The following is a 14,208-nucleotide window of genomic DNA, read 5'->3' as shown; positions in this document are numbered from 1 at the left end:
CAGGATTCTTTGATGAATAGAAAGACCGGCATTTATGAAAAGCTATAACTTTCAAAAAAACTATACCATTCAAAAGCTTGGAGTTTTTTTTTTTTTTTTTTGTAGAAAAGAAATGATAGAGAATGATAAAGACATTTTAATATCAAAAAGATTTCTATTTTATATAAATGCTGTTCTTCTGAACTTTCTATTCATCAAAATAACCAGAAAAAAATTTTACTCAGCGGTTTTCAACATAATATTATTAATAATAATACAAATAATGTTTTTTGAGCAGCAAATCAGAATATTAGAATAATTTCAGAAGGATCATGTGACTGCAATGATGCTAAAAATTCAGCTTTGAAATCACAGGAATAAATTACATTTTAAAATATAATCAACTAGAAAATAGTTATTTTAAATAATAAAAGTGCTTTAAAAAATGCTGCTTTTGCTGTACTTTGGATCAAATAAATGCAGGCTTGGTGAGCAGAAGAGACTAATTTAAAAAAAAAAAAAAAAAACATTAAAAATCCTACTGGTAATGTACATATTTCAAACCTAAAGAAAAATGGTTTATAATGCACTAAGTACTGATAAAATTATTTAACTGCAAAACTTACAAAATGCATTAAATATTGCGCCCTCTAGTGGTGACATAGTACTACAGTTTGAAGGCGTTAATGTGTAGACATTTACCCCATTTCCGTAGCTCAGGTTCAATTCACAGCACATACAGTACACAAAGTTGTTTTTTTTTTTTTTTTTTCCTTTTTTCAAATATTTAGAAAATATTAGACTCTGTTTAAGCTCTTAAGGAATTGGGGGAAAAACATAACTCGAGCATATCAAGGATCAAGTCATGTTGGGGTTATAAAATATATAAAACTTGAGTAAGTAAAACAGTGACTACACGATAAGGTGGGACAAAAGAAAAAAAACATTTTTCAACATGATCCTCTCCTCAAGATCAAAAAAAGTTGTTTTTCCATGCCTTAAGATGGCCTCCATCCATTAAACATTAAAGTCTGAACAAAACCGACACAAAAATAACCAAAACCCACAAAGACCGTTTCAACCAATTTTATTACAATAAGATCTGGTGTTTATTATAATAAGAAATGGCTCTACTTCTCCCCCTGCTGCTGGTCTGGCATGCTTCTGATGATGTCAGAATCGCCTATGGACACAAGAGAAAGACATTAATGACAATTCATTTAACCTGACAGAGTGTTACAGTATATTATTGCTGAAAACGCAAAAGACAGTCAGACAAAGTCTAAGATGCTCTAGGGTTCCACATCATATTCAAAATAGCATAACATACCAGCAACCTTTTAAATGTACATCTACTTTGATATATTTTCTACTAAACCACTTAACAGGAAAAGTTACAATAAAACAAAAGTACAAGATAAAGTCAGTTCTCCCACTGAAAGGAACAGATGCATGAATACACACCAGGGTCAATGATAGCCAGCGTGCACACCCTGTAGTATTTGCCACAGGCTGTGCCGAGCTCAATGTTGTTTCCGCTGTAATGATGGACTCCGGTTTTGGCCAACATAGCGTAGTACTCAATCTCAGATTTCCTGGAAATACACATTAATTGTTAAAACAAAAAAACTCATACTGTATTGACTAAGATGCCACAGACTATTCACATTTCGAGCAGTAAACAGCACACACCTCAGAGCAGGACAGTTGTTGGCAAGGATCACCAGCTTGGCTTTTCCTTGGCGAATCATTTTCTGAGACTGCTTGTATCCGAGAACGTATTTACCGCTCTTCATCACAAGCTGCAGTCTGGAGTTGATGGACTCCAGGGACTTTTTCTGTTAAGATAAAGACAAGGAACAAAACTATGAATACACTTACAGCACAGAATGTGAAATAAACTTGGACAGAATATAGCAACTCAGAAGTCAAATGTGCTTTATATCAGACAATTCCTGTGTATTAACCTTGCCCACTAGACTAATATGTGACCGTGGACCACAAAACCACTTGTAAGTAGCGTAGGTATATTTTAGCAACAGCCAACAATACGTTGTTTGGGTCAAAATTATTATTTTTTCTTTTATGCCAAAAATCATTACGATATTAAGATCATGTTGCATAAATTTACTATGGTAAATATATCAAAACTTCATTTTTGATTAGTAATGTGCATTGATAAGTAATTAATTTGGACAACTTTAAAGGCCTTTTTTTTGCACCCTCAGATTTCAGATTTTCATATAGTTGTAACTCAACCAAATATTGTGCTTTTATAACAAACCAAACATCAATGGAAAGCTTTTGTATTCAGCTTTGATTATAGATGATGTATAAATCTAAATTTAAAAAACAAAAAAAAACCTTATGACTGGTTTTGTGGTCTAGGGTCACATATGTACATTCACCCTAACCCAATAATTTTTATAATAATAGTTACACAAATAAGTTACATTTACAAAGAAATAAACGTCACGTCCCATTCGCACTATGAATAACACGTCAATGGACTTAAATAAACAGTGTATACATGTTCATGACTACTTCACAGACAACTACAATTAAACACTACATGTCAAGTATTGCTCCCGTACTACATTTATTGTACATTGAAACGAAATTATTTATTGAATGTGGCTTTAGTTTACGTAATAAGCGTTTGTCTGGTAAACTGGTGAACTAGCAACATCCTGACAAGCAGCTGCACTCTTTAGCTAGCGCACATTTAGCTCACCCAACAGCACGTCACCGAGCAGAGATAAACATTTACACAATATAATGCCTAATAACACCTCAGCTGCATAACTTTAATCCTATATATCAATATTTGTGGACGGAAATGTGTTGTTTTTTATAATCAGGCCTGTAGCGGAGCTTCCACGTGAAGTTCTCCGGCATGGGCAGCATCGCGCTCCACTCACCGTCTTCTTTGCGGCCACCATTTTTCCTGATTAGTCCGATCTGGCCAACCTGAACACAGAAGAGCGACAAATCAAGACCTACTCTTTTAGAATTATCCGTTTGTAATCTTCATAGAAGCCTTAAACGGGATATTTTAATAATTTTCACCAGAGCCGCGCTCACCTCCTGATCACACCAAGATGGCCTCGTAGAGAAAGGACTTCCCAGCGTGCACCGCGCGCGTAAACCTCAGGCGCGCGCATCGCGAGAACGCGAAGTCTCGAAACCGCTGATCCCAGAACAGCCGCCCTGTGACATACAATCAGAAGAGAGTCATTGGTTCCAGTAGTTCTGTTTTTTTGACTCACAGCAATATTCGTGATTTACTAGGTAAATAAGTAGTGTAACTATTTGCACAGCTATAAATACAGTGTGTGTATTCATTATAATAATGCCCATGGAGTTATAAGACTTTAATAAGGCGAGACACCACAAGTGAATAAGGAAAAAATGAACTAGGGTTCATTATTAATCTTTTAGCTCTGGTTTAACAAATCTTTCTTTTCTTAGTTTGAACAGCTGCTATGCTAATTATGTTCCTATTTGTTTTCTGTTTTTGCCATGGGATTGACATCCCGTGGTAACTAGGAATTCACAAGCTCCAGTGTGGATCCAGAACACTTAAGAAGAGATGATATCAACCCCTCAGAGGACTTCAGATGATACCAACCCTGAAACAACATACAGCACTACCGAATTCTGCTACTAATTTATAGTGTTCTTTGTCTGTTTGAAAAATCCCATAGACTTACATTGATGGAATGTTCAAATGAGCCAGCACTTTTCAAATTCCAACTGTCAAAACTCCCAGAATCCTTTGAGAATCAATCAAGGTTCCCTTCTATGTACTGTATTTCTAATCCATTTAAACTCATCTATCTATCTATGCCTAGCAACCAGAATCATGCTAGTAACTTGCTAATCATGCTAGTAACATACTATTAACTTGTTAATCATGCAAGCAACATGCTAGTAACTTGCTAATCATGCAAGCAACATGCTAGTAACTTGCTAATCATGTTAGAAACATGCTAGTAATTTGCTAATCATGCTAACAACATGCTAGTAACTTGCTAGGCATGCTAGAAACATGCTAGCAATATGCTAGTAACTTGTTAATCATGCTAGTAACATGCTAGCAATATGCTAGTAACTTGTTAATCATGCTAGTAACATGCTAGTGACATGCTAGTAACTTGCTAATAACATTCTAACGACATGCTAATCATGCTAGCAACATGCTACTAACTTGCTAATCTTGCTAGAAACATGTTAGCAATTTGTTAATCATGCTACAAACATGCTAGCAACTTGCTAATCATGCTAGTAACTTGCTAATCATGCTAACAACAGACTAGTAGCTTGCTAATTATGTTAGCACCATGCTAGTAAAATGCTAGTAACTTGCAAATCATGCTAACAACATGCTAGTAACTTGCTAGTCATGCTAGAAACATGCTAGTAATTTGCTAATCATGCTAGTAACATGCTAGTAACTTGCTAATCATCCTAATCATGCTACAATCATGCTAGCAACATGCTACTAACTTGTTAATCTTGCTAGAAACATGCTAGCAACCTGCTAATCATGCTAACAACATGCTAGTAACTTGCTAATTATGTTAGCACCATGCTAGTAAAATGCTAGTAACTTGCTAATAATCCTATAAGCATGCTAACAACATGCTAGTACCTTGCTAATCATTATAATATCATGCTAGACACGTTAATCATGTTAATAACATGCTAACAACATTCTATCTATCTATCTACACTGTAAAATCTAATTAGTTGGGCTTACTTAAAAAAAGCATGCAAACCGATTGCCTTAAAAAAACTAAGTAAAGTGAAATAAGAATAGTATGTTGTACTGACAAATGCTTAGTTAGTATAGTTTACTTACACGAGAGTTCAAGTAACTAAAAAAGAACTGTAGGGGGTACTTAATCATTTACTTTAGGCTTACACTTGACTTAGTATAGCTACTCACTGACTCCCAGAGTGCATTGCGGCATGAATAAATTATGCAATTGGTTTGTTTTACTGTTGTTGTTTTTATTTGCTAATTTATTTACTGACTTGTGTCAGTAGTAACACAGCAAAAAGAGAAAATAAAATAATATAATGGTTATTGTCACAATTAATAAAAATAAATAAAATTGGATTGTTACCATCGTTGTGATTCACGTGCTGAATGTTGAAGTCTGTGACTTGAGCACATTACCACAAGTATTAAAGGACTGTCTCAACCCAGTGAAGTTTCTCAAGGTGTTTATGAAGAACAATAAAATTGTAAAAGATCATTAATAAATATAAAAAAATACATTAGCTAAAGAATTGAAAGATTTAGCTAATTGAAATATCAGAATTAGAAGGTTACCTTCTAAAGGCGACCTACTTATTACTTTTTTTCCCTTGAAATCAAAAATTATGACTTCATGTTGCATTACTGCATCCATAGGAAGAAAATTATAATAAGAAAAGCAAAGTTCCAAGTGCCCAACCAAACGGAACATTAATCACTATAATGGTAAGTAAAAAAATAATAATAATAATTAAAAAAAAATAAATAATATAAGACACACCAACAACATTTTACGAAAATCAACATCAATTTATGAAGTCAGCTTATGTGATGTTCTCTCAAATATATAGTTGTATTGAAACAACATTCAAGATGACTTTGGGAAATGAGTGAAGGTAACTAGTGAAAAATAACTGCAGATTAACAATTGCCACTTCAAAAAAATATCTTTTCTTCTTCTTCTGTTGTTATTTTGAAAATTAGCAACATATTAGTGCACTGCTGCCTCTCACTGGTTTATTAATGTCATTGGTTCCTTTGTGGCTACTTGAATATTTTAAGTAAGCGTCACTCAAAGTAGTAAGTAAACTGTTTTACTCGCTTGAAAGTAGCTGTAACTTAATAAAACCTAGTAAGTATAGCAACTAAGTAAAGATAACTAATTATATCTAAGTAAGGTAAACTATTGGATTTTACAGTGTATCTATCTATGTCTGACAGATTGTATTGCCTTCAAAACATCCAAACGTTAACCTTTTAAAACTACTTTAGAATTCAAACTATTTCAGACTGAAAACCATCAAACTTAAAACTTTATAAAACTTCTTAAACTTTTTAAACTTTATAAACTTTTCAAACTTTTTAAAACTTCCTGTTCCGGCTTTCTCAAGCCAACTTAAAGTTTGTCTTGACAAACTTTTTTTATCTAGTTGATCTTTACCACATCTCTCTGCCATATGTACATCAAGCTACTACTACATATATTGTAAAAATGTCAATTTGGTGTAAAGTTGCTTTGCAACGATATGTATCGTGAAAAGCGCTATACAAATAAATTTGAATTTGAATTTGGTGGCATATTTTTAACGAAATATGCGCTAATTTGCACTAAACACTGGATGAAGTATTTTTTTTGTTTTAACAGAGGGAGTTCTGGGTATCTCATTTTTGTAATTCAGAAAATATTTAAAACAGACAGAAAACAATATATTTTCACAGTTTTGGGGGAAATAAAATGTTGTATATAATCAAGCAAATTATATATGAACAATCCCTCTGTAAAAACCTTCAGGATATAGACGGGAATAAAAATGTAAAGTTTGGCGCGTGTAACTGAAGTAGAGATTTATGGCTCAGAGTAGGAGAAAAAACTCATTTAGTGAAAACAGCCTTTAAAAATATGTATTGTAGTTTAAATTGACACAAATAGATAAAGTGCTAAAAGAAACACTACTCTGAAAAAACACTTTATGAAAAGCCAAAAGCCCAAAATCTAAAACTTGACAGGTGCATGAAAAAACTGTGTTTTGCTTAGAGTGTTTTTCCTTAATTTAAAGTTTTCCATGTTTAGAAATCAGTTTTAAATCATGTTACTTCGTGTATCCAGTTTTTTTTAGGCAATGGGAACCCTGGCTCTTAAAAGAAAAAAAAAAAACAATTGAGGGAGTAAATTAAATAATAAATGTCTTGATGTATTAGTTAGTTTAGTTCATTTTAATGCTTCTCATTTTAAATAATGAAGTTTGAGGCTTCCTTGGAAGTTCACTGATGCTCCTTAATGGGCCTTGGGACCCTGGTTGAGAACCACTGGCAAAGCCTACTCAAAAAACTGTAGGCCTACCTGTCAAACATACATATTCATTCTTCATTATTACTATTCTGAACATTTATAGAATAATAGTATAGTCACAAAACTATAAAATTACAAGAACATCTGAAATTCTTCTATTTTTTCTGCATCTGCATCTGAAATGATACACTGTCAGAATATATTCTGTATTTAATGAAGAATGAGTATGCATGAATGTGGAATAAAATGCACACATACAGTACATCCGTCTTGTTGGCAGTGTCATGTGAGCTAATGTCTGTGGTGTTGTGTCATTTGTGAACATTCCTCTCATGTGGCCTTATGGCATGATAAAGTGTCTCTTAGTTGCACACTGATTAATGAATAACACAGGGATCTAAAAATGCATGTCAAATAAATATCTCATTTTAATAAAGACTGCAACAAAAAGTAAAAGTAAACATTTATTTACCAGTTAACAGCTTAGAAACATACTTTACATTATGAGTCGCTACACACCTAAGATCACACAACGAGGAGGTATTATTAATGTTCGACACATTTTTAAAGAGCTTTCATGTAATGATGATGCCCATTTTCCACAAGTTGATATGATTCTTTAGGGTCTTAATGCCTATTCATAAGTTTATTTTGCGTTATCATGGGCCCCACTTTGGCTCTGAATGTGACCACACCTTTAAATTAAAAGCGAAAGTGGGTTTGGGGGAAATGGGCTGTGTAAGTGTGATAGATATGTTTCACCGTTGACACTGACAGAATAGAAATCCTGCTCTGTTGATCGAGTGTTAATGCGATGGAGGTGGACAAATACATCTTGACCGAGGCACTTTCTGCCATACTGGGAGTCACGGTGAAACTGGAGTCAAATTGTAAGAGTTTAGATGGAGTCATACCGTTGCATATTACCAGTCTGACAACTCTTGCCTTTCTTGGTTATGAAGAATTTGCGCTTGTGGTCCAACCTGTGTTGCATCTAACCTCTTTCCTGATGTGGCTGTTTGTTGGTGAGGAGCAGAAGTCACAAGAGACCCGGACAAGCCAAAGAGCGAGTTCTTCTCCCCGGAAAATATTTGCAATCCCAGATGACTTTTTCGACCGAACTTTTGACTTCGACTTTACGAACATGTCCGAGTCAAAGTCTGATAAGTGCATGCGCGGGGGCGAGCCGTACAAGCGGCCCTACGGCTGGATGCGCTTTGCGCTTAAGGTTCGGAATAAATACCCGTATGGGAACGCGTGGCTGGGAACAGACGGATGGAGGAACCATTCCGTGCCCGGTGAGTGGCCAGTCTCCTACCACGGAACTGGTTTACAGGGGGCTGAATTTCACAGGAAGACAAAGTTCCATGAACCACAGGATATGCTATTGTACTAAATAAACATTTTACCTTTTTACCTCTCTTTACTCAATTATGTATTCACTGATGTATTCACAAAGTTCACTGATTAGAGAAACATTGTGAGCTATTATTTTCTTTCAAAAAACGACATTATGTATAAATAAAGTTTTATAAACAAAGCTTTACAACCCTTCCAGTGTATGATGTTCTGTTGAGATTGAATCCCTTGTCTTTATTTGACTATTATTAAGGCCTACTGTTATTTATTTAAATTTCACAGGCTTTCCTCTGACCACAAATTATGCTTGTAGCTGCTTTTCAGAAATCCATTCCAATTCCAGAGTACTGTAGCCAAGATAATACAGCCATATTGCCAATTCAAAACTCTAATTAAAATCATTTATAAATAAGAGAAGAGTTTTTGTTGGCACAAAAGCCATTTTACAAACCTTTATCTATAACCACCAAACAGACACACTATCACCCAGTGTTGGGAAGGTTACTTTGGAAATGTAATAGGTTACAAATTACAAGTCACTCTATTTAAAATGTAATAAATAGTGTAACTTTTCAATTACTTTATTAAAGTAATGTAACTTATTACTTTTGATTATTGATTGCTTTTCTACGTTTCTAATATTTTCAACTGTTAATCATTTTAAAACACTTAAATTGCAGAGTTAACCTTATAGTAGCACTCAACACTGATTACTGTCAGACTTTATCAGTTAAATTAAGATTACAGTAAGTAAGGGAAAATATAGATCTTTATTTTGCAATAACAACTGGCTGGATGTACAATATCCCACAGCTGCTTGCCACAAAAGTAAATAATTAGACACAAAACACTGATCTGAGTTGAAATATTTGAACGCAAAGCTACCATAAAGACATCAGTTGCTAGCAAGTGGCACGCTGACAGAATTAAGAAATTGTACACATTATATTAAATTAAGTTTTAATATTTTATTAGCTAACCAAATGCACGTATGGCGCTGACTTAAGTTGCCCGGATGAGTCTGAGTTATTAGCTTTTACCACTTGTTATTGGGGAATGTCGTGACTGTTAGATCTGGTCCCCACGCCAGACAATTAGGATCCAGCCCGGACACCAGATCCCGTCAGAAAATATCAGTCTTTCCGGTAACAGAACAACTAGTCAGCAAGCTGTAGTTACCCCAACCCCACTTACAGAAGATGCAGGACTCTAACCCACAGTAGATGCGGGACTCTAACCCACAATAACAGCAGGTTTCTGTCAGTTAGGAAGTTGACCGATGGAAGCCAGAAAAGAGCAGAAGCAGGAGACGAAGTAATGATGATAAAAAGGAGCAGAGTTTATTGAATAGTCTTAGTTGCGTATGTCTCAATGCTAAGACTTCGTCTGGAGAACACAAATTCAACAAGTATTGTTATACCAAACTGGTTCACAACAACATCCCATAAACCTTGAGTTTCTATAAACATTCCCTTGTATCTCTTATTCATGAAGACAAAACAGCCCTTGAAGCTACACAGTCATAAGACTAAACAACAATGGAAAATATATACACAGTAAATTTGCCCGAGTAAAATTTACTCAAATTGAAGAAAATTTTACTCTGTGCCAGATAACATTTGGTCCCTCTCTGAAAAGAGTAAAAGTTACTCTTTTGATAGAGTTGTTTTTCCAGAGTTAATTTTGCTCAATTTGGTGTTAATATTTTACTCTCTCCTGTTACATTTGACTGTTTAGTGTTTTTTGAAATTAACTCTTGTACTATTTTACTCAGTTCAGAAGAAAGTCAAATTTACTCTGCCAAAATTTACATCTCTTCCAGAGTTGTTTTTTATCAATTATGAGTGAACTTTAAAGACTAAATAACTCTATCCAGAGTTAATCTTTTAAATTACATCATTCATATTCTATCCTCAAAAACCCCTAAAAATAGAAATGAAAAACTTGCTTTTCAATCTGAAAAAAAAAAAAAGTCTACAACAAACTGTATACTCATGTCTCAAAATTTTATTTTTTCAATCTCCTATTTAAATAATACACTTACATTTACAATATTACACTTGTGATCATGATCATTTGGTGGTTTCTGCATCTATATCATAGACAGTGTTTTGCAGAAAGCTATATACAATGGACAGGTCTTACAGAGTAGAGCATATTGGACAATTACAATAAAACAAGACTGGACCCTACTTCTCATCAGCCCAACAACAAGTAGATACAGCTGGAGACTCTCTCAAAAGCCATCCAACTGCCCTTGGATACTGGTAACAGTCTGTAAAAGAATGAAAACACATTATTGCCAATGTGACTTAAAAGTTAGTCAATATACAGCATGAATAAAGAAACAAATGAATAAAGATGTCTGTCTTCCACCAAAGTTTAGGTTTTACATAATTCCAACAGATTGTTACTAAATATGTGAAGTAGAAAATAGCAGCACAAGAACAATAATTTAGAGGACAGGTGATTAAAAAGATTTCTCCCAAAAATGAAAATTCTGTTATTAATTAATTACTCTCATGTTGTTCCAAACCTGTAAGACCTTTGTTCATCTTCGCAACACAAATTAAGATATTTTTCAAGAAATCTAAGAGCTTTCTGACCCTGCATATACAGCAAGGGTACTGCCACATTCAAGGCCCAGAAATGTAGTAAGAACATTGTTAAAATAGTCCATGTGACACTGATTCTACCATAATTTTATAAAGCTACAAGAATACTTTTTGTGCACAATAAAACCAAAATAACTACTTTATTCAACAGTTCTTCTCCCCCAAGTCACTGTCCTCCACCATTAAAGACAGTATCATGATGCATGCGCATGCTTTGTAAACAAACGCAGCGCATGTGTGTTCCTGTGTCAGCAGCATCACACGTATGCATCAGGGTACTCTCGATTATGGCGGAGGATGGTGACTTGAAAGAGAAGAATTGTTGAATAATTATATTATTTTTCTTTGCGCACAAAAAGTATTCTAGTAGCATTGTAAATTATTGTAGAAACACTGATGTCACATGGATTATTTTAACAATGTCCTTGCTAAGTTTCTGGCCTTGATCGTGGTAGGACTCTTGCTGTCTATGAAGCTCAAAGATCTCTCAAATTTTTTTTCCAAATTATCTTCATTTGTGTTCCGAAGATGAAAACAAAGGTTTTACAGGTTTGAAACAACATGAGGGTGAGTAATAAATGACAGAATTTTCATTTTGGGGTGAACTATCCCTTTAAGAGCCTTTCTGAGAAATAAGCACGTTCAAGATCATACAGTATTACAATATTATCAACTAGTGTCATTTGATATGCTTCACTGGTAGCTTCACCTTGATGAATTTCACAAGACGATCACGTTTGCCTAGCTGAGATCTTTCCCGGTCTTACGTGGCGGTGACTTGAGAGGGTGGCAAAAGGTGAACCAGCATCAAAATGGAAGACAATTTGCTGTTCCAACCTGGAGATACAGAAACAAAATAAAAATTTATTTTAGGTTTTTAGTTTTTCATCACAACCAAGTCTTGATGACTACAGATGTGTGGATGAACTGAGCTGAAACCTCTACAAGTATTGAAATGAAGTCATAAACTTATACATTATTTTTTTTTATTCAGAGTCCTAAATGAAGACAATTTCTAACTGTAAATCTGCAACTCCTGTACTAGGCCCTTGCGAAAATATCAGGGTAGAAGTGTTGGAAAATAAATTGAAAATATTTGCAACAGCTACTTACATAACGAAACTTGCTCCTGGGGTCAACCAAGCATAGGAATAGGGAGATGATTCTCTTCGCAGATTCTTCCTTTAAACTACAGGAAGGGCTTTTTCTACACACACACAAACATAAACCAATAACATCATAAACATCAATTAACAAAGTACAGTATAAACAGCCTACCCATGTTCATTTGTCAAATGTGCTACCACGATTTTTACCATTTCACCATTATTAATGAAAAGTATTAAAGATATTAAAAATGTTAAAGTTTCTCTTACCACGTTCCCAAAACATTTGAAATGTAAAAGGTTTTGAAGAAAAAAATATATTTCTTTGAACTTCATTCTGACAATGTTGTTGGTTTACATCCTAAAGAAACCAAAAAGACAAAGTTACAAAGTTAAACACAAGGCAATAACACTCAGTCAGATGATGAAAAAACATTCATTAGTGCACTACACAACATGAGTTATCTTTGTTCACTAATATGTTTTTAATTTGTAATAATTGCTTGGTTTATATCTTTAATGTATATGGCCTAATTGTAGGCTAGTACTAACATTGCACTGTTGTATGTCCCATTTCCAACGTTTTTTCCCTCTTTCTCTGTCACTGAGGTGGAGCGTTTATGAAATATTGTTCTTATAAATTCTTCCCATTATTTCCGTAATTAAAGTTTACATATTAAAAATGCTTGAAAACTACAATGAAGTGCAAAAGCTATTGTACGTGTTCCGCAGTGGTCAAAAAGGATTCAATCGAATTGAATTTTGAATTGAAACACTGACATTCTGCAATAAAATCACAGACTAGCCCTCGTAAATGTTAAAAATACCTTTCGTTCTCATGAGAAACAGTTAACTTACTGTCTAAATAGGACTAATCCACATCAAAATGGCCTTCAACAATCCAGTTAAGGCTAACGTTAATTTAACTCTTTTCCGAGTCAAGTACATGTGGTGCACAACTCGAGCCTATCGTCACAATAGTTTAGTGGAGAAACATTGATAGGCAGCTAACGTTAGCTAATTTCAATTAACGTTCAAAATAAATGTTCAAAATATATATGTTAGCTATTTGATTTCAAACTTTGCCTAACATTAACTAGTTTTCAAGCTGACAGGAGAAGGCAAGCGATCTCTTAAACATTCAAAACACATGGCAAAACGATCCGACCTCAAAGCAAAGGCGAATATAATTAAAATAAATAGTAAGACTTTGAAACTTTACTTACTTTACCATCCAGCAGAAGTGTACCGTCTTCTAAACCCAAAGCAGCAGCAGTCGATGGCCGTGATTAACAGTAATGGCGGATCAACGAAGGGATGAGAGTAAATTGGGGAGGAGTCACAGTTACTCTGTAATTTTGCTCCCACTCAACGGATAAATTTTACTCTGTACACTCAAAATAGAGCAAAAACAACTATTTTTGAGGAAAAAAAAATTTAACTCTGGAAAAACTACTCCGCCATTTTTCCTGTGTATATAAAACAACTATAATATAATATAAATGAATAATCAATTAATGAATCAATAAAATGAATATATAAATGATTATAATGATTATTATAAATGATTATATGATTAAATGGAATAATAAAATGATGAAATGATTAATGATTCTAAATGAATAAATGAATAAAGAATAAATGAAGAATATATGAAAAGAAAGCAAAACACAACACAAATGTATGGTCGCTCTGAGGCAAAACACACACAGTTTGCATTTGAGGATCGTCAGATCCTTCATGACTGACCAATCAGAATCAAGCATACAACTGAGCTGTGTGATCATTTAAAGCACAGCCACACAAATTCAGACTTAACACCTCTTATTTACTTGGAGATCATTCTGAGGTTAAATACAGATTTGAAATCATAACAAGAAATAGTTTAATAGCTATGACACTGGTTTTGAAATCAAATGTTTGCATAGTTATGACAGGAAACACTGCCAGCTAACAACACCTTGAAAAAAAACAATTAATTAAAAAATAAAATATATGCATAAACCCAAATAGGACATAAAACAGTTAAGAATAAGCATGTGTCCTATTCTGTGTCTTAAACTCTTGAAACATGGGTTTCTCATTTTAGAGCAG

General features: G+C 34.1%; 1 protein-coding gene and 1 long non-coding RNA gene across 2 annotated transcripts; both read right to left on the bottom strand.

The window, feature by feature from the left end:
- Positions 1–1,049: 1,049 nt before the first annotated feature.
- rpl30 (ribosomal protein L30) lies at positions 1,050–3,173 on the bottom strand. Its single transcript, XM_051137419.1, has 5 exons — positions 3,064–3,173; positions 2,901–2,949; positions 1,672–1,817; positions 1,444–1,574; positions 1,050–1,162 (listed from the first exon to the last, which is right to left on the bottom strand). The coding sequence occupies exons 2-5, from the start codon at positions 2,919–2,921 to the stop codon at positions 1,110–1,112; spliced, it is 351 nt and encodes a 116-aa protein (XP_050993376.1). The 5' UTR covers positions 2,922–2,949; positions 3,064–3,173; the 3' UTR covers positions 1,050–1,109.
- Positions 3,174–10,402: 7,229 nt separating this feature from the next.
- On the bottom strand, positions 10,403–13,376 carry LOC127182251 (uncharacterized). The gene is made up of 5 exons (XR_007829862.1): positions 13,341–13,376; positions 12,385–12,475; positions 12,122–12,215; positions 11,718–11,845; positions 10,403–10,668 (listed from the first exon to the last, which is right to left on the bottom strand). It is a non-coding gene; the product is annotated as an uncharacterized LOC127182251 (long non-coding RNA).
- Between the last annotated feature and the right edge of the window lie 832 nt (positions 13,377–14,208).

The sequence above is a fragment of the Labeo rohita genome, chromosome 19 (genome assembly GCF_022985175.1).
Source record: "Labeo rohita strain BAU-BD-2019 chromosome 19, IGBB_LRoh.1.0, whole genome shotgun sequence".
Lineage (NCBI taxonomy): Eukaryota > Metazoa > Chordata > Actinopteri > Cypriniformes > Cyprinidae > Labeo > Labeo rohita.
Note: the sequence above shows the minus strand (reverse complement) of the source record. Positions and strands in the feature narration are given on the sequence as shown.